The sequence below is a fragment of the Dinoponera quadriceps genome, unplaced genomic scaffold (assembly GCF_001313825.1).
Source record: "Dinoponera quadriceps isolate SergipeBrazil2010 unplaced genomic scaffold, ASM131382v1 scaffold46, whole genome shotgun sequence".
In the NCBI taxonomy this organism is placed as follows: domain Eukaryota; kingdom Metazoa; phylum Arthropoda; class Insecta; order Hymenoptera; family Formicidae; genus Dinoponera; species Dinoponera quadriceps.
In genome coordinates, this window is record NW_014554488.1 from 368 (window position 1) to 20,976 (window position 20,609).

Consider the following 20,609-nt stretch of genomic DNA (forward strand, 5'->3'; position numbering starts at 1 on the left):
AAAAAAAAAAAAAGCAGAAGACGGATAAATTACGCGATTGCATCATCATATCTCGGCATCCGCTTATTGAATTACCTTAACGCGCGCGACAGCTTGTCGTAATTCATGTTGGGCTTGCTCTTGCGCTCGCCCCATCGACGCGCGACTTCGTCCGGATCGGTGAGCTTGAATTCCCCGTTCGAGCCTTCCCACGCGATGCAGGAAGAGTTGGACGAATCCGAGAGCAGCTCCAGCAGGAACTGCCAGAGCTGGACCTGTCCGCCTCCGACCGCCCCCGAACCCCCTGCTCCAGCCGTCGACCCAATGAGCGAGCAAGTCCGTTGTAGGAGGCTGAACCTTTCTGCCGACAGAAAACGAAACACGCATGCACCAAGTTCCCGTTCACGGGGCCGCGAGGTCGCAATCGCTTCGTCCCGTGAGAGAGAGAAGAGAGCGATGGTCGCCGCGATTTCTCCGGCACATTCGCCTTTCTCACTCACGATACTTTTGTACCCGCACGGTCACTTACACTCCCTCGTCTCATCATCATCGGCGCGGATCTTCCGTCATGTACACGAAATCGTTCGCTGTGATCGTCATTACGCAATGACTCGGACTCGACCGACGCGTGTGAGAGAAAGTTCAATCCGATGTTTCAATATATCCCACCTTTTTGTTCCCCTTCGCATCGAGAAGCAAACGTCGTTATCCAGTAAATACCAACTAACAGTCATCACGACAATTATATGTGACAACAATTACATATATATACATATATATATATTAATTTCCTACTGAACAATGTACCAGTGTTACTTAAGCCTAATGTACAACGTGCTATTTGTTTTTTGCTTTCTATCTCTTTTTCATAAGTAAATAGATGTTCTTACAGAAGAAAGATAGAGAGCACAAGACGCAAAGAGCACAGTGTAAACCAAGCTTAATTGTTATGTATAATGCATGTTATATCGCGCTTACATTGTTGAGTGAGAAATTATAACATTGATGTAACTTTACTGTTAATTCGTGTTTACTGGGTACATCTGCCTTATCACAAATCATATTCCTTTATTGTTTTCTCTTGGTTGTGGGACAATTGGGATGTTACCGGAATTAAATAATTATGTCTGCTGGTTGTCGTTCTACGTATGCTTTTTGCGTCCATTTCAATTGTGTCAGCTGGAGACACGTCCCGCTTTCATTCTCCTTCAATTTCACTTTAGCGTCGCGAGAGAAAACGTTTATCTTATCGAACGGTTCTGCGTTAGAAACAAAATACAAGGTGTCTCGAACTTTTTCGTCAATCACTCGTGTGAAAAACGGGTTAAACTGTGAGCAAAAAAGTCCTTTACCATTTTGCAAATAACCACGTAAGATTTTGAATTATTAATTAAAGAAGTATCTGTACATGTCCATTTTCAAAAATTAATAACTCGAAATTTTGCTTGTTTGCAAAATGGACTTTTCGTTCACCTCAAACCGTCCTCGCGAAATTCGTCCATATTGATTTGGAACATCCTGTATATATTATATAATATCAAATATTGAAAAATAATTATGCTGTTGTGAAACCGTTACGATCACTTTGCGTTTCTTCGTTGAGCATTGCATTCAACAGCACCCTTAGATCTTTTTAACGTAAATTTTTGTTTTGTTTTCTCGCGAATCGTGTTATTTTCCAAATAACAGTCAGTTGGCCTCCGCAATATCCTAATTGTCATCCTGAAAAGACAAATAACGATAACATCACATGCAACACGTTCCCGATGTTCCCGACGTTTCTCCTTTCCCCTCTTTCTTTCTTTTTATTACTTTCACTCGCTAATCCCCTTTCCTACGAATTTACCGTTATAAAGAATCGCAGCGGTCGAGGGATGCAATCTGGTGTCCTGCTGAAGGTGTAGAGGATGCGTCTGAATTCTCCACATTACGCGACGAATGTCGTGACCACCTCAGCCTAATTCTGTGCCGTATAAGCGGCGCTTTCGCAAACCAGCGTGCGACAGGCCCGTCGTCATCTCTGCGGTCACGCGCATCGGAAATCCGTTTTATTCGATCGTCGCTCTTAATCTCTGTCCGTCGAGATCCCCTTTGTCATTCGAGAAGAAGAGGAAGAGCGTGCGTATCGCGCTACGACAGCGTAATGACGATCTTACAAAGGCTCGTCGTACGATCGCGCAGCGCGAGCAACTTCATCGCGCACGACGACGACGCGTCCGCCACCGTCGTCGTCGTCGACAGCGAGAATATTTCCCCAACGAACGTGTTAATTAGCCGGAACCCATTTCACCGGCCGGCTCTCGATGACACACGTATTCACACAGGTATTCGCGCTGAGAGTTCACGCACACGCGTGAGCAAGCGGAGTCAATCGACCGGTCGATCGGACCGCGTCGATGGTGGGACGCATTTGGAATAAAACTCGCGAGTCTGTGGGCAGAGAGCGACTGAGAGCGACCTTTGCCCCTGGTTATTTCAGCCCTTATCGCCCCCACTCTTGGTCTTGGCAAGAACGGAATACCTTTACATCCCCCTCTCTCCCTTCTGACGTATCGCGCTTAGAGCACTTACCAGCAGTCACGATCCTTCTTTCGCTTCCTTTTCGCACGGGGAATTTACGCTAATGTCTCTCCTCGATACTTCGGACGATACGATGCGATCCGTGGGGGAGCAGCGGGAGAAGAAGGAGACGAGGCTACTCGCAGCGTTATTCTTTCTTTAACGGCATATTCTCGGCTCAGTTTGAAAGTACCGACTGAACGATGTGACGACCCCGTATGGAGATCCCCTCGCAATTCGTGCAAATGGACTTTGCGCGACCATCGCTATCCAAAACATCGCATCTCCGCAAAAACCTGTGCATACGTTCAGAATTATTCCATCTGACATTTACGGAGGCACAAACCGACGCAACGTGACCGTCTCTCTCTCTCTCTCTCTCTCTCTGTCTGTCCTTCTCTTTCCTCTCTGTGGAATTCCCCTTGGCGAGGGAGACGTATAAATAATATCCGCACGATCGCAAGTTGCCGAATCGATGATAAGCGCTCGTCATCGCATATCTCGCGGATTCTCGCGCGCGTATCATACGCGTATTACGCGCGAGAGTTCGCACGAGATACGAAGGCGAAGATGCGACGCGTAAAATTATCCCGTATACATTGAAGATCCGGCGAATGTCTCCCGCTCATCACGAAAACAATATAGACGCGCCCCGCGGCGAGCTTACCGCCCCCGAGCCCCGTTAGAGCTTGCCCCTGGAGGAGAGCAGAAAGAGGGGTAAAAGCGGTCGCAGCGAGCTCGTAACCCCGCGTCGCACCACCTTGCGCCGCCACCCTAAACACTCGATGGTTTATTCATGAGGACTCTCTCACCGCGATAACACTGATTCGTTTAATAAACGGCTGCTACCGGGGCGAGATGGGTCGACACACACGCACACATACAGAATGAGAGAAAGAGGAAAAGAGAGAGAGAAGGGGAGAGTGAGAGAAAGGCAGAGAGAAAGAGCGAGAGAGCTACAACGTTATTCAAACAGACGATATATCTTCGAGGCTTACGCTGCCACGACTAGGTTCTTCTTACTCTTCGCTTTTCTTCTTTCGCATCCGAAGAGATGACGCTACGCTTTCCCGTTTTCGTACGAGTTTCGCTCGAGAGCTCAGTGCTCAGCATGCGAGAACAAAATCGATCGAATCGATAGATATTTGCAATTCCGTGTATCTACGATGTTCCTTGCACCGTCGCGCTGCAATTTGCAAGGTTGAAGCGTTATTGAAAGATTCTGCGTTGCATACGTTTGTTGGTTTATAATACTACGATATTTTGAATTTTATGCTCGAGCTCGTCTTGCACTCTCTTGCGCTGAAAGCATCGTTCTGTCTTTGTTTCTCATTATACGCTGAAGGAAGATAGAACGATCCCAGCAAACACCAACTAATAGTAACAATAACATCAATATTATAATTTCCCACTCAACAGTGCAAATGTAATATAACACGCGCGTTATGTAATAGTTATATTGTTGAGTGGGAAATTACAACATTGATGTTATGTTACCGTTAATTGGCGCTTGCTGGGATGCTTTCAGTGCATGACAAGACGAACTTTGCCTGTGGATACTACACATTGATTACCATATTCTTGATGTTATGTTGAGAAACGTGCGCACTATATCTCGGTATATTTCTACTTCGATCGGTCTATCGAGAGGCGAGAAAAGTTCGGGGACGGAGCTATCGCCGGCTATACCGATATTTACTTTTCTACTGGACCACGTTTATCTGTAATAGATCTCAGCCATCGTTAAAGCTTTAGATAAGCCCGAGTCGGACCAGGATCGGCCCTTGGGGAACGGTTAGTCTCTTCCGGTCATTCTCCATCGAACCCTGACAGATCCATGACCAGACCCCCATTAACCTTTTCTACGCTTTACCATGGGTCACTTAATTTATAGCGTGAATTGCGCTTTAAATTTACTTCCCTGCAGTGAACGAATCAGCCTTAAGATATATCGAATCGCTTTGAACGCATGACTTAATCTCGATTAGTTTCGAATATTTTTCGAAATTTCAAAATCTCCCGCGAGTTTATCGGGAATTTCGAATTTCTTAGTTCTGGAAGTTAATTACTGTCGCGTCGTAACCCATATTTCTAATATAAATTAATAATATAGTATATTATTAATATATATTATAATATATTATTTTCAAGTAATATTCAAGGTGATTCAGATCTTCGTGCGATCGAGTGATCCGAGACAGAGATTCGAACGCTCACCGTCCAGCGAGAAAGTGACCGAAGAGAGAAAAACACGTTCTCGAGTTTGACATTATTACATTCTTCGATTAACACTGACTCGACTCACCGGTGCCGTTTTCGTTCTCCTGCAGTAGATCGGGAGTATGCACGCCAGTCGCTTGTAAACGAAGATGGCCCAAGTGTTGAGCCAGAAGGCGACCTCCCCCCAGGCCGCCGATTTCTTGCCAATCTCGCAGAGACAATTTCAGCAGATCCTTCCCGTTCGACGGAAGTATCGTGGCGATCGGCGTTGGTCTTATCGAAAATGTCTGACTGCACCACGAAACCCACGAGGCTATGTGGCTCGAGTTCCACTTGGATGGATCTGAAAGATCAAATCGAGAAATCAGTCAAACACGTCACTTATTTCGTGGGTGTATTTTGACACGCAGCTTTCACCGTCATTCACCGAATAGATATTCACCGGATGGCACCATAATCTGTTTGGATTCCAAGCGATCCTCATCGGTGGAGCTTTCTTCGTTATTATTCGATACAGTTTCATGTTCAATTTCGAGGTTATTGGTTGTACGCATTTGAGTATGCACAAAACGATTTTTGTGATTCGAAGACACTTGTGTCTTCTTGGTAACCACTTCTTTCGATTTAGATCCTAACCTTGATTCTGATTTCGATCTCGATTTCGAAACTTCCGGTAGTGCGACACGAAGCTCTAAGTTTAAATCTTTCGGAACTTCAACAATGCGACCTTCGTAGTCTGCTGATTCGTCGTCATTTTACATTGTGGTATACAAAATTCTGTTGACACAGGAGACGTCAAAGATTTTCGTTGCTAGGGCCAGTTCATTAGTTGATCGTGACAATTGGTTCGTATTGATAAATAAAAAGTTACCAGATTTATCCTTTTTCCGCACAACTAGATCATTCTCGTCTTGAACAATTCCATTGTCTGTCAAACACCAAGCTGAATTACACGTAATGCATATTTCTCACTGTTCACGAATGCCTTCGACTAGATCTCTTCCTGTAAATACAATTACCGTTGTAACGTAACACCGTCACGGAGTGATATTACTCGCGATCCGGTCGTCGATGTGAATGAAACAAAATCTGCACAAGCAAGGCAAGAGACGTGGCAAGGCAAGGAGATGAGGAGGCGGGGGAAAGCGAGGCCGGACAAGACTGAGCACGATATAGGCTCGATCGGCGAAATATGGATTCCCGGAACTAAGGAGGTACACTCAGCCGCCCGACCGAGTTGCTTTCGGCCCCTGCATCGCCGAACGCTGAATCACACACCCCGATTGCTCATCTTTACTCCTGTGCTTTTTTTCATCTTATTAATTCCCATCGGTGTAGAGTTAAGACACGCACCATTGAATCGACATTTCTCTTCGACGTCAATTGTAGAACCGATACTCATCTTCTTCGTCAACCGCTGCGGCACAACCTTAGAATAGATCCTATGAATTACATTCGATTTAAAAATTCACAGCCAGTAGAGAAACACGTACACTCGTCATTGAAAATAAAATCTGAACATCGTGCAGATATAACATTCTGATTTGATGAGAATAATATATATTATAGCACCATTGGCCACATTCATCTGACTATTTAGACCAGATGCGGATTAGTCATATTCTAAAAAAACATACCTAATACATTAGTGACGCTAACTGGTTTTTTATCAAGCGATAGAATCGTCAATGTTCCAAGAACATACTCTCTCTTTCATTCTTCCTTCTTTGTTGCAATTCACTAGGTCTCTGTCCATTCGTCGTAGTAAAAATATAGGCCCTAAACGCGCTTACAACGATATTAGCGCTAATAAGACAAGAAATGTGAGTATTTTCAGTATCGTTCGTATTCTAAACGTGGTGATAACAGTGTTCTGTTAGAAAAAGTCGGTAATTACGCGTGTTTACACAACAAAATTCCTATTCAGAACTACTAAAACGTTGACTTGTTAACGCGCTAACATCTGTAAGCGCGTTCAGAATACAGGACATAATGTAAGGTTCTATATAACGAAACAATGATAAAACAACGTGAAACAATACAAAATAACAGTATGAAACGATACATACAACAATAACGGAAAAGAAGCCATTTCTTCTTTGTATCGGATAACTGTTGAAATATTTGAAACAATTATATTGACTCTCGCTTGTAGCGCCACACACACATTGGATAAGAAGCACTTCTGTTTCGTGATCGTCTGTCAATAACGTCTTGTACACTTTCAAAAATTTTGGAGCCTTTCTTAAAGATGGCATCACTGGCAGATATAAGCTCGCAACACACGGTGTTTGTTTCGCATTGAACCTAGTGAGATCTAGTGACATGTTAAAAATGCTGTGTTCCGATTGGTGTATTGCTTTCCAGCAAACGATTTAGCAGGCAAAAATGTATCGTGTGTATCAGGCTTTAAAGACCGACAGAAACCAAGAGCAAATTTAAATTTGACTTTGGAGACTTCGTGTAGCGAAAACGCGACACACTGTATCTGTGGGTATTATTTTTTCCATATCGTTTCTTAATCACTTTATAATATTTATTCCAAAATGACTCATTTCTCAGAAAAAAATTACGTGGAACTGATATAATGTTCAAAATTTGATGCTGCTATACCCTTCTCATGCGTTTTTCGTTATCCAGCGGCAACTTCGATCACGTAACCTGAACTGATGTTAAAAATGAGCCGAATATATTAGTTCTGTAATTTCTTTTATCGTTTTACGAAAACTCTTGTATACAATGACGACAGACATATCGTACTCCGAACCTCCGTCAGAGTACTACAATTTATATCAAATTACGCTTTATAGAAGGAAAATTATACAACATAATCGCTAATCGCTATAATATTTACTAAGTTTACTCTATTTACATAATTATAAATTGTGAATATTAGGAAACGTAAAATTATCTCACTGCATATAATTATTAAAATACAACCAAACTAATACAAGTATTTTTTACATAACTACTAATAGATCTGTAATTTAAAGATGTAGAGCATATTAATTGCTGCAAATCTACAAGGCTCGATTCAAACTGTTATAACCCGTTTCCCAAAAAGTGCCTTATATAAAACATCAATATATCTTTTATAAGGGGTTTTTTAAAGACTAAACATACACGCACACACAATTATCTATAGACAATACGATTATTGTCTTTTCTTTGTAGCTTTCACAGCTTTCGACTTTTGTTTTTCTCCTCCCGAAAGAAAAGATGTTATTACCTCGGACATTTCTGGCATATTATAAATGGTGAGATTATTTAATTGCTCCATTTCCTAAAAAATATATATCATTTATATAACTTTAAGAAATAGAATTATCTATAGTGAACTGTATAATATTCTTTTTATATAGGAGGTAGGTACATTGGAAAATATTTTTATGTGTTCATTTCCACATACGAGAGACAACTGATGAGTATCCGAAACGAAAAGCGAAACAATTTTTTGAATTAACATGTATTTATTTTTTAATATAAACCGATATTCATAGTCGGGTTTTATATTTAAGACCGTTTTAACTTTATCTTCAGATGCTGTATTTCAATGGCTGCGAAACATCTGAAAATTAATTTAAGATGGTATTAAATATAAGATCCTACTATGAATACAGTCTCTTTTTATCTCGATATATTTTGACTAGAGTTTCTCGACAGCAGTTACACTACTCTGGTAGAAGTATTAAACATCCGTTCAGCGTTGTTTTTAGTTCAGTGTGAGCAATCGTGGTACCCATCGCACATTTTCTTTTATACCCAAGTGTCCATGTAAGATATTAAGCATACGTTCAGAACAGATATCCACTGTTTCTGCTATCTCTCGCAATTTTAATCGGTGTCTATGATTTTGTGGAATTTTGGTATCATTTTTGCGCCACTTTATTTGGACGTCCGCTGTACTGTACTAAGAAAAATAGTATTCAAGAATTGCATTCAAACTTGACTTTGACCCACATAGTTGTTTTCCTTTCAAAATATAGAATTTAATGATGGCACAAACCTTGGATTTTTCCATGCTTATAAAAATCACTGAGAGCATCCACTCTGGTGAGCTGTCACACAAACTATGAGCGGAAACAAACCTTCATTTCAGATGTTTTTTTTTTTTGAAGAATGAAACTTGTTAATGACAACAATTTGATACTACTTTCGCCATCTATGCGTTGTTTCGGATACTTCTCAATCAACTCATATATGTTGCATGTTCGGAAATGATTTTGATTGAAAAATAGCTACTTATTTTACTACCTTTCTGGTTTCAGGATCATTCATTATTTTTGGTAAAACCATAATTACTAGCAATGGTAAAACCATCATTAAAACCTACAAAGAGAAAAAAAGAATTTAGAAAAGCTAAGGAAAAAAAGTTCAAGGATATGTATATTATATGTCATTAAAAATTCTACCATACCATAGGATTGAATAAGAAGTCAGTCATCCGCCATTGTTCCCTAACTTGGAAATACCGAAATGGTGCTAAAGGCCTCATTTTTAATGGATAAGGTACTTGAATAACTTGTGACGTTTGTATCAAATTTACTTTCCGCGCTCGGAATTTTCCTTTGGAATTAATTTCCACCCTGACTGGCTCGTAAACATAATTCGGATTTACCACTTCGACCATGTAGGACCCGGATGGTACATTCGTAATTATAAACGTGCCATCCTCTCTAAAATGATATAACATTTACATTTGTTATCTCACACAATTGTCGCATGAACGTAGACATAAGATACATCTGTTAAAGTATGTGTCTAACCTTAAAAACCCATAATGTTCACCACCATTGGCCATTACGTGTGTCATGAGTTGCCATCCGGTGGATGCCGCATTATCCCAAGGGAACACTTTCCCCTCGATCACGTATAAATCGGTAGACGTGTCTTCCTCATGTTCTGCTGTTACATATTGCTCGCATAAATTTGAGACGATAAAAAGTAAATATACGAATCCCTTCATCACGAACATCAAATGTTCACACTCTTCTTTATGCACTCATCTGCGTGAATCGCGCCTACCTGCACCTCCGCCTACACCAGTGAGCGCAAGGTGCACGAATCTCATTGGGGTATTTATTTTCCAGTTGGTTCTAATTGGAGGAAACTGTACGGTGTATTGGCAGGCTTGAGATCAAGTTGAAAGGAACCAATAGAATTAAACGTCGTCTAGTCCATCGTTCGTGGCGTAACTAACGTTCAAAAATGTCTTCTAGCTACATGTGATAAGGAGGAATTTTAACAATCACGATTAATCCTAACCTTACGCTTTCCACTCGACTTTTTTATTTCGACAGCTTCAGCGTTAGATAGTGTTTCAGTGATAAGGACAATACGTCGACAAAGACAAACGGTGTCTTTAACTGATAAAGACGATACGTTGCACAATCGTACAAACGCAACGATCGCAAATTTTGCATTGCTCTCCGCGACGATGGATATCACTTTCAGGCGTTATCAACGTGCGATGAAATTGTAGGATGGCGGTGAAGGAAAGTAAAATTGAATTCGTTACGGATCCTTGTCCCATCAAGCCACGTAAAATCGGCCCGCAAAATGTGGTGGTGCGTCTTAGACGTAGGGAAACGATGGGCTGCCCCTTTCCAGGCACGCACGTGCATACCGCGCGGCAATTTTATCAAAACGTTTTTCCTAACTTTACTGTGATGAACGTGGAGAAGCCACCGTGTTTCCTTCGTAAATTCAGCCCGGACGGCAAGTACTTAGTAGCCTTTAGCGCGGATCAAACGTCTATCGAGGTGTACGATTATTGCGGCGCTTCTGCTGCTGCGGACTTGATAGCTGAATGCGAAGGCGAATATATCGGCCACAAGAACGACGATTGCAGTTTTCACATACGAAGTAATATCTTCGCGCGATTTTTCAAGGTACTCAACACTAACCAACTTTAGCGTACGCCTATATTGCAGATTATACAAATTAAAAAAAATGAAAAATGGAGAAAATGGCTGAAATAGGTGTACCAGGTCTGAAACGTATTTGTAGGTGAAGTGGATTATAAATGTGGTACAAAGCAACGAGCAATTGAACAGAGAATGCAGTCTTTTCACAGACGATGCTCGGTATGTGATAGTGGGTTCAGCCGCACATATTCCTGATGACTTGAGGCCACACTTTTATCAGGTAAGCATACAAATTGTCAGCTATTTTTGTAAAATCACTTGTGTTCTTGCTGAATAAATCAAAATATTGTTCCTTCAAGATCTATACTAATAATGAAGCATTGACACCAAATCCAAGATCACCACTGGAGGATTATAGTTTGCACCTGATCGACTTACGGGGAGGAAAATTGTGTGATACTAGACATTTTAAAGTAGATAAAATTTACCTGTCGCATAATCAAGGTATAACAATGGTATTCAAGTTTGAAATCACTTGAGATCTTTATGTTCCGATATGTTATAATTTTCATATGTTTGAAATCATCACACTAGTTGAGATCATTATATAAACCACCAGATTAAATCTTATTTCTTTTTACACACAGGTCTTTATTTATATAAGGATATATTAGCAGTTTTGTCTGTACAGCATCAAACTATACATATTTTTCAAATCCTCGATGGCATGTTTATAAACGTCAGGACAATAGGAAGGTACTTATAAGAAGTGGCATTGAACTATCCTAGGAAATGCTATAATTAATAACAATTCCCAATTAGTAAATATGAATGAAAATTTGTCTTGAATAATACAAATGATGTGTATCAGGTTTTGCTTGGAAGATGACGCGTACTTAGTTACCAGCGCATGGCCTGGTGCTAATTGTAGGCCATTTAGAGACGCTACAATAAATAGCTTGAAGCATAAGTTATTAGTATATTTGTATAAAAGGGCAAAATACATAAGCAATGTGACAAAAGATCCGTACGAATTGAGGAGGTTCTATCAATACTTTGATCAGGTACCGTTTAAGAATGCTTCTATCTTCTATTAATCCTTGTGTAACCTATGCTCTTAATTGTTATTAATTAATAATTGTGAAGAATTAATTGAGTAAAAATACTTCAGCTAAATTCCTTACGAATGTGGAAGATGCAGCTGTTAGACACGGACCATATTTTAGTGCGATACACAAGCGAGGAGGTGGCTACGTTGCAAGCGAACGAACCTAATGCGCAACCCGCGTTGTTGGTTGTTTACGATATGGTTACAGCTAAAATTCTGGCAGCTTATGACAATGCGTCGACCCAACTGTTAACCCAATTTGAAAACTTCAGTGATTTTTTCAGGAATGCCAGAATGAGTACGGATTGCCAGTACATGTGTTCACCATCTAATAACATATATGCCAGGTATGTTGCACAAGATATAGTGGCATCCACTCATGCACAACTATTGTTAATCTAGATGTTCTTTTCTTTCTAGATTGTTGCAACAGAGATTTAAATATACAATAATAAGCGCTAAATTCGGTGGCGTCACCGAGGCAACGAAACGTTTGCTCGCTCAATTACCTATATGCGCTCAATCTTATTCTAGTTCCCCCTATTTTGATTTATCACTATTTTGCTATGACGACAAATGGGTATCCATGCTGGAACGCCCTAAAGCATGTGGGGAACATCCCATACGGTCTGTATAAATTACTTTATGTTTGTATTTCTATAATAATAACAAAAATTCATCTGCCGTACAAATAATATGTGTTCGTTGCTCAATTTATCTTTGTTTTTACAGCTTTTACGCACGTGATTCTGGTCTCTTGAAATTTCGAATGTATGCCGGTATGTTAGGTAGAACAGCACCGACATCTGCGAGACGATTGGTCGCATTCACCTTTCACCCGACAGACCCTTTCGCCATTTCAGTGCAACGCACTAACGCAGAATATATCGTCAGTTTTCACATCAGACATATTTAAACCTTACTTTTTTTAATACGTGCGCGTCATGATAAAGCATGATTAGACTTGTGACATCTTGCTAAAACGATTGAGATTGTTGCCGCTAGAGTACAAAACGAATATTCTCTAAAAGAGCATGTTATAAAATAACCAGCTAAATCGGAATCGATATGAAAAGACTTTTCTGAAATTCATTGACTGCTAGGACATAAGATGTACAATGCGATTTAGTACACTTTTAATACAATTTGAAATTGAGAGTTATTCGGAACTATGAAACGTGCGAGAATTTTGTAACATTATTTTTATAATTATACCAAAATGTCATCTTTAAGATAGAGTATATTGTTAGGTCTCGTTCTTTTAAACTGCAGTTTATTGTGCCTGTGGAGCAGAAGGGAATGTAATAAGGTGTAGGAAGTGCAGGTAAAAAGAATAAATCTTATTATAAGTAATAATATCCGAAGTTATTTTGAAAACGCAAAATACGCAAAAAGATACGTTCAAGAAGCGCATTATTAGTAATAATGATGTGTTCTTTGAACACACCTAAAATCGAGACCACCTGTTTGCGCCGGTATGTATAAGTATGTTTAGTCATGGAAAGAATTTCGTCTAGATGGATCTCCCTTAAGGGAGAGGCAAGAAAGTCATGACGAATTCATATTATCCGACATTTTCTGTTGGACACTCATCATCCAATAGGAGTGTTCATTTTCTAGTGGCTACGATATCACTAGCTAAAATGCCTAGGAAGCAAGTTTTCTTATTGGACAATGTAAATTCTCACATATATGACACATGACACCTAACTAATAATACGAAGAGCCGACTTCATCATGAAATAAGCCTACGTAGCGTGCTTTTTAGTTCCTTCATCTCTTTCTTTCACGCATCACGTTATTGTGAGAGTTCGATTACGAGAGAAACCACGTATATTTCTTAGAATTTACGGATTACGATGTTATAATGAAACAATACGAGCTAACGTTGAGTGATCTACCAACGTAAACTGCTTCCTGGATATCACTCTTCTACCAAACGTTGGCGAAGGTTAGAAGTCACACCTGTTGCGGCACAATTTGTGAGTACAGCACGCTTGCGAATGTATTTACGAGACGCATTTTCGACTTTATTCCCGTGTAAACTGTTCTCTCATTTTTTCCTCACTTTTTCAATTATTTAATTAATTAAATTATATTATAAAAAAATTAATCAATTTTCTTTATTGTTACGAAGATATGTAGATATGCCGATACGTAAATCTGTAGTATAATGTCTGTTGGTATATATGTGTGTGTATGTGTGTGTGTATGAGTAACAAGAAAATAAAAACATTCTATCAGAGTTTGTAGAGCATGCTTTAATTTCACTCATAGCAAAATTCTATCTTTATAAAAGTAATTAACAACAGTGATATCAATCACACAGAAGCCTAAATCTCTTGATTATATATATTATAACTTCAAATTTTTTATTATGATATAAACATGATAGATGATAAACTGTTTAGATTATAAATAGATAATGTATGACTTGTGCATTGTCCTTTAAATGATGTTTTTTTTCTTACAGGAATCTACAGGAAGACAAATTATATTTTTTATACAATACTTGTAGCCAAATCAGCTGCAATAATCTTCTCAAAAGATATTGGTACATTCCTATATACATATAAGTGTATATACACATGAACATATATTTTTAAACATATACTGATTATTACATTTATATATTACGAATACATATATATATATATACGTCCTAAGTAAAAAAATATAGAGCAATTATGTTGGAAAGTGAGGTATTAAAATCACCGGATAACGATGGCAGAGAAAATAAGGGAATAGACAATTCTCGCAACTTAAAATCTGAACGTGATATGATTACAGGGAGTGCATCTGACAAAAAATTTGTTTACTTGAAACATCAAGTTGAATTTCCTGGGACATTCTATTCATTAGTCCCACATGGTCGCAAAAATTTTCGACACCAAATTAATAGATCCTTGAATTTTGGCATTAATCCTTCAAGAAGAGGTAATTTAAGTCGTCTATCACCAAATGTAAGTATGGACAACGGTCGCTCCAGTATAAACAAGTCACCGCGAGATTTATCCAGATCAGCTCAAATCATGAGAGCACTCAGCAAGAATCATGATTCGTTTCGCTATACAAATGAAAGTATAAAAAGGACATTGACATTTGATTCAAGTCCTAGTCCTAGTAAGAAAAGCAACAGTTCCGAGGAGAGCACTAGTGTTGATTCAATAGTTAACACACCATTACATACACCGGATAAATTTGTGGGGCCCAATAGAAATTCGACTGATACTTCTACTAGTAGTGGACCGACCGAATCTTCTGAATCGATTGATGAAAATCAAAATCGAACTCCACAGCAAAATCGATTAGTTTCCAAGGTACTGATTGGTTCTTCCGATACTAAAAGCAACAAATCAGGATCACCCAGTTCTACATCCATGCTTCGAAGTAACTTGAGGGAAAAGATTAATAAGATTACGTGTAACACAAGTGTACCACACGTGCGAACACAAGAATTACAATGTTTTAAAAGAGGCGACAGACTGAGAGTATCTAGCTGTGATATAGCTGCGAGCACACCTAGGAATTTGTTTAAGGAATTTAATCAAGACGAAGAGGACAGCTCGCATACACCCATAAATACGATGCGGTTCATTCCAGAGAGCATGAGTAGTATCAAAAAGAGCCATAAAAAGGTATTAATCTGTCAATACAATATATTTCATAATTATAATATTACATTATATTTCATCCTTTTTTATAATCATTATATAATGAGTATGTCACGATTGGCAAAAAAGTTAGCACACAGCATTATTCCATTAAATAAGAGTAAGATTTTTTGGCAATGAAAATCTCCAAGTTTGTTAGTTTCTGATAGCGAACTAATATTTTTCAAATTATGAGTCATTGAAATTAAAGACAAATTTATCCTAGGTCTTAAGAGCCTGGCAAATGTGAGAATATTTGATGGAAAAATTAATCTGTTCTTTGCACATGTATAATTTGTGCTGAAAGGAGATTAATTCTGAATTTCATAAGAGGAACAATCTATGTGTCTACTTTTTGCCGATATTTTATATTTATTGCTTTAAAACTTTACACTATTTGTACTTTAATAGGAGAGAGCGCATAGTCTAGGAGGAAAAGATTGGCAAGTAGATGATTCTGTAAAGAGTCAAAGCTCGTGTGCGAAAAGACCGGTGGAATCCTTAGAAGCAAACGATATACTTACAAGTAGTAGTTCTTGCATGGTTACTGTAAAAGATTCTCCGAAGAAGATTAGAAATGTCAAGAAGGCGCTCGTATATGATTTGGACGACGAACTTTCAGACAAAGAATCCATTTCTGATTATGCCGAGCAAGGAGTTGTGCCGAAGAATATCGATTCGAGCGATAGTATGATATACGAAGAAAATAAACAAGATATTGATGATACATTACCATCAACGTCATCAACATCGAATCATAACAATAAAGAAAACGATTCCTATTCGCAAAAGGCATCATCAAATAATATCGATTTAGCAGAACATGAAAATAAAGAGATATCTCTGGAACCTAATTCAGCTGTTTCTAAAGACTCAAAGTATAGTCGCTTAATGCATCGCATAAAATTCTCAATAAATGATCCAATAACGTTGAGATCTGATGAAGATGAAGCATGGGATGATTGTGAAATATGGAGAAAACGTTTTGAAATAATAACAGCAACACCTGTTAGAAATATCAAAATGTCAGATGTTCAAGATACTACGGAAAAGTTAAATACGACACAGAATAATGATATGATTCATCCGAGAAATGAACGGCCGATCACACCTGAAAACATAAATTCAAGTAGACTCTTATTGTCTCAATTTACATCAGTTAAAAAGTCACATAAAGAAGACAAGAGAAAGTATAAAAGTCTTTTCGGCATTCCGATATGCGACGCCGAGGATAAAGAAACCTTTAGGAAAGTTCTTAATTTGTTGGCGGATGATCTATTCACAGAAGTAAACAGCGAAAAATCTAGAAACGCCTCGTTTCCTGTAAGATTATCTCCCGATAAATCGAAGAAGAAAAAAAGATTTATGAGCAGGTCCTTGCTAAGTAACGAGCCTGATGATTTGCCGCAGTTAGCCGAACCGTTACTTACGGGATGTGAAAATATAGGTGATGAACCTAACACTTATATTAGAAACAGGGTTTCGTCAATTTTGCTCTCTCTCAAGAATCATATGCGTAGAGGCAAAGCGTCATCAGGGGAAAGTAAGTTTGTACAAATTGGCATCGAAGAAATTTCTACAGATGTATTAACACATTGAAAAATTTAAAAAATTATGTATGTTTAGTTTCAGACAATGAACCGGTAAAAGCTGCAGATGCTACAGATGAGAATGGAAGGTTAACTCCGATTAATATGTCGACGGCAGAACTGCTTTGCAATAAGGACTCTATTAAGAAGTCGCACAAGAAAGACAAGCACGATGCTAGCCTACGCAAGAGACGAATTCCAAGGAAGAATTTATCCGAAGACGGCAAGGAAACTGCGGACATGAATTTCGCCGATTATACGAAGACGCCGGAAAACTATACAACTCCGTCCTTAAAGCTAAATCCAAACGATGATAGTCTTTGTGACAAAACAGAAGCGTGCAGTAGTATGCGTAATGAGAACAACAAGAAGAACAACGAGAACAACATTTATGATCCACAGCCGTCTACGAGCCGAGGAAACATTATCGAAAGTAAAGAAGATACGAAAAAACTGAAACCTCTAAGTACAACGCCTCCAAACAGTTTGAATACGCTGAAACTCATGAAACTCCTACACACAACTTCCATTAAGAAGTCTCATAAAAAAGAGCGCCATCTTAAGAAACAGAGTAAATATATTTTGATGAATAAGGAACACGACTTATCCGACGATGGATCGATATTCGACGAAGAGGATATATTAACGAGTGGTGAAAGTTTCAGCCTGTTCCCAAATAATAAAAATTAAATAACACGGGTGAGTCAAATAGGATCTGCTGGATGATGTCACGTTGATAAATCATACAAAATGATTGTAATACAAATGAACAAAATTATCTTTTCACGTTAAGTGAATACAAATATCGACTATAGGTATTATATTTACCTTTTATTTTGCTTATATATTTAGTAGATTACAAGAATACATTACTTTGAAATAAATATAATTTACTTAGTTATTTCAAACTTGACGTAAATTTAAATCAGAATATTGATCACGTAACTTCTCCTCTAGAGCATAAAACGTGGGAATTGAAATGTTTTCAAATAAGAAAATTTACTTTTTACGAATTCACGCTAGAAAGAAAGATACACGATCAACCCCAAAGGGTCGTAAATCTTCTTCTCTACCGTGAATTCGTGAAAAGTATAAATTTTCTAATTTGAAAAAATTTCATGTTTCCGTCTTAGGGAAAAAGTTACGCGATCGATATCCAGAGTGCGTAATTAATGTACAAACAAGTACTAAGCAACAATAAAAGTAACTAGGTTTTCTCAGTTCTTTTTCAGAAAAGAACGATCTGCAAGAATTCCTAATCGTAATGTTGCAATATTTTTCGATTAATACAATACTGTCAATATGTATAATTTTGAATAATTGATTGTCAGTATAGAGAATATCGTTAAAAGCAGTACTTTTCAAAGACATATTAAATTTCTTACGTAGATTCTCAGTGTAATTGAGACACATTGTTTATTTTTTACTAGCATTGTTTATACAATGTTATAAGTAGACTTAACTTTTTCGTAGACATATAGTTTTTTTTTATTTCCAACTGTTTTTTTTTTTTTTAACAATAGCTTTATTTCTGCAATTAAAATGTTACACTTAGATTCTGTGTAACATCAGTTTCTGTAGATTTTATTCATATATTATCATATATCGTTACATTTTTGTATATAATTTATAGAAAATACGAATATCATAACTTACTGCCCGTTTTTACTAAATGATTAAGTACTACATAAACATGTATCATTGATTTAATAATTATTTCAACATTCTAAATAAAAGGAAAGTTTACTTATGTATACTGTTAAAATTAAAGACCACTTGACTGTGGAAATAAAATGTAACAAGAAAGATGGAAGAGATGGTAGATTAAAAAAAAACTTAGTAAAAATAATCTGTCTATCCTTGTGATATTGTATATAAAAGACAAACACAAATACATACTTTTTATCGATTATGTGATTCATGTTTTTTTATAAACAACACATGTTGTTTGCATAATACAGATAAGTATATTGCAACTCAAAAGAAATGTATCTTTATATAATATTTTTTTCAACCTTTGTGTCAATTTAAGGAAAAAAATTCTATGAACTTATTACGTATGATGTGTTTTGTAAAATTTTTGATTACGATATAATTTGTAATTTTCTTATCATTTTTATAAGTGATTATACACGTGTATATACATAGATTATAATAAAATACATAAATAGGTAAATGTTTGCTAGGTTAATTAGACTATTGTTTCCCGCCAGAAGTCTCGAAAGCTTAAGAATGTTTCTATGAATCTCAATTAGAGAATTTATTTTCTAAGGTCGCACAATTGATCTCCATTTTTGTTTTTAGAAACTCATTTTGTTGAATCATTATGTGCAATATAAATTCTTTGTAAAATAGGTCAGTATTTATAGTTGGATCTTATATACATAATACCGTCTTAAGTTTATCTTCAGTTCATTTCAATGACTATGAAGCATCCGTAGATGAATTTAATGGTCCTAAGGGTGCGTTCGCAGAGACGCTATTTAGCGCTACCGCGTTATTCTATCCTTATTGTACACGTAAAGAGTAATATATATATGTTGCTCATTATATTCATTAATTTTTTTTTGTACATTCAATTTTTTTTTGTACATTCTCTTAACCACGTATAATATTTTCTTTGAAATGACATAAGTCCTTTCTCTTTCTCAGTAGAAGTCGAAACGGGAACGTTCGATACTGTTATACTCTTTTCATGCGTTTCCCGCTCTAGCGTCAACTTCGATCACGTGACCTGTTTTGCCGCTAAAAATGAGCGTCAGCATGAAAAGGCACCTTAAGCATAGTTCAGGTACTAACATGTATTTTCCTTTCAACTTCCGGAAAGAACACTTCATACCTGGACATCAGTTGCCATTGTCCGAGGGAACAAATCATTTCTTGTTCAGTAAACGATCGCTTTGTTTGTTTTTTCTCGATTTACATCAGTTGATCTCACACATTTAATTTTTTTTTCAAATATTCCATAGACTGTCGTTACCATACTTCCGTTTATCAAGTTCAAGTTGAAATTACGAAATGGTTTCTAGAGCCACGCGTAACGCATGGCGGAGGAAGAGGAAAAGGTATATGAGGGCCAATACGAATACTTCAGAGCCGGTAAGACTCAGCCTTTGTAGATTTTAAATAATTTTCGAGGGTATTTTTTCAAGCACGACAGATAGTACGGTAAGGACCACGTGGGAATTATAAATGGTTCTATCGGCCGTCGATTTAAGGGAGAAAACGTGCGATCACGTGGTGGAATTTATTTATTTACGGGAATTCCATCCAAGTTGTCAGGGAAAACGTACGACTACCCATGCCTCTCCACGTGGAAAATATCTCTTATCGTGCACGTGACGAACATTCCAAAGTGTTTCCACGCGGGGGCGGCATATGAGCGACGTCTGCGAGTTATGGTGTTCGGTGCGGGAACACACATTAAACCTCGTGTAAATATACAGAGACACATGCACGGCATATTTTTCTCTCCGCGAGATCGCCACAAGTTGCGTTTGCACCCCAGCGAGTGAGCCGCCCTCACGCGTGAAGGCGGAATGAAAATATCAATCCTTCTTTTTCCCTCTCTCGCACTCACGCTTTTTTTCTCAAAAAAAGACCCGAGGCCTCGCGATAAAGGCCCCCCCCCCCC

The 20,609-nt window shown here is 38.1% G+C and overlaps 4 protein-coding genes across 5 annotated transcripts; 2 read left to right on the plus strand and 2 right to left on the minus strand.

Annotated features, from left to right (window-relative positions):
• Positions 1 to 75: 75 nt before the first annotated feature.
• On the minus strand, positions 76 to 6,160 carry LOC106750544 (DNA-binding protein D-ETS-6-like; the record flags this gene model as incomplete). The annotated part of the gene is made up of 5 exons (XM_014630961.1): positions 6,112 to 6,160; positions 5,630 to 5,701; positions 5,201 to 5,494; positions 4,844 to 5,101; positions 76 to 340 (listed from the first exon to the last, which is right to left on the minus strand). Coding segments are annotated over exons 1-5 (938 nt in total), but the record flags the coding sequence as incomplete, so codon positions are not given.
• Positions 6,161 to 7,586: 1,426 nt separating this feature from the next.
• On the minus strand, positions 7,587 to 9,733 carry LOC106751564 (ER membrane protein complex subunit 7). The gene is made up of 4 exons (XM_014632475.1): positions 9,525 to 9,733; positions 9,176 to 9,434; positions 9,013 to 9,087; positions 7,587 to 8,041 (listed from the first exon to the last, which is right to left on the minus strand). Exons 1-4 carry the CDS (start codon positions 9,731 to 9,733, stop codon positions 7,913 to 7,915), a joined length of 672 nt encoding a protein of 223 aa, XP_014487961.1. The 3' UTR covers positions 7,587 to 7,912.
• Positions 9,734 to 9,928: 195 nt separating this feature from the next.
• On the plus strand, positions 9,929 to 13,052 carry LOC106751565 (DET1 homolog). Of its 2 annotated transcripts, none has more exons than XM_014632478.1 (8): positions 9,929 to 10,649; positions 10,768 to 10,905; positions 10,985 to 11,129; positions 11,273 to 11,381; positions 11,497 to 11,689; positions 11,797 to 11,934; positions 12,018 to 12,080; positions 12,154 to 12,244. In XM_014632478.1, exons 1-7 carry the CDS (start codon positions 10,242 to 10,244, stop codon positions 12,063 to 12,065), a joined length of 1,179 nt encoding a protein of 392 aa, XP_014487964.1. In that variant the 5' UTR covers positions 9,929 to 10,241; the 3' UTR covers positions 12,066 to 12,080; positions 12,154 to 12,244. The 2 variants fall into 2 exon arrangements, with proteins under 2 accessions (XP_014487964.1, XP_014487963.1); XM_014632477.1 differs by adding an exon at positions 12,466 to 13,052 and having other exon boundaries at positions 9,930 to 10,649; positions 11,797 to 12,080; positions 12,154 to 12,360.
• A 444-nt stretch (positions 13,053 to 13,496) lies between these two features.
• On the plus strand, positions 13,497 to 18,887 carry LOC106751574. Its single transcript, XM_014632495.1, has 4 exons — positions 13,497 to 13,715; positions 14,207 to 15,371; positions 15,798 to 16,929; positions 17,013 to 18,887. The coding sequence occupies exons 2-4, from the start codon at positions 14,421 to 14,423 to the stop codon at positions 17,663 to 17,665; spliced, it is 2,736 nt and encodes a 911-aa protein (XP_014487981.1). The 5' UTR covers positions 13,497 to 13,715; positions 14,207 to 14,420; the 3' UTR covers positions 17,666 to 18,887.
• The last annotated feature ends 1,722 nt before the right edge of the window (positions 18,888 to 20,609 follow it).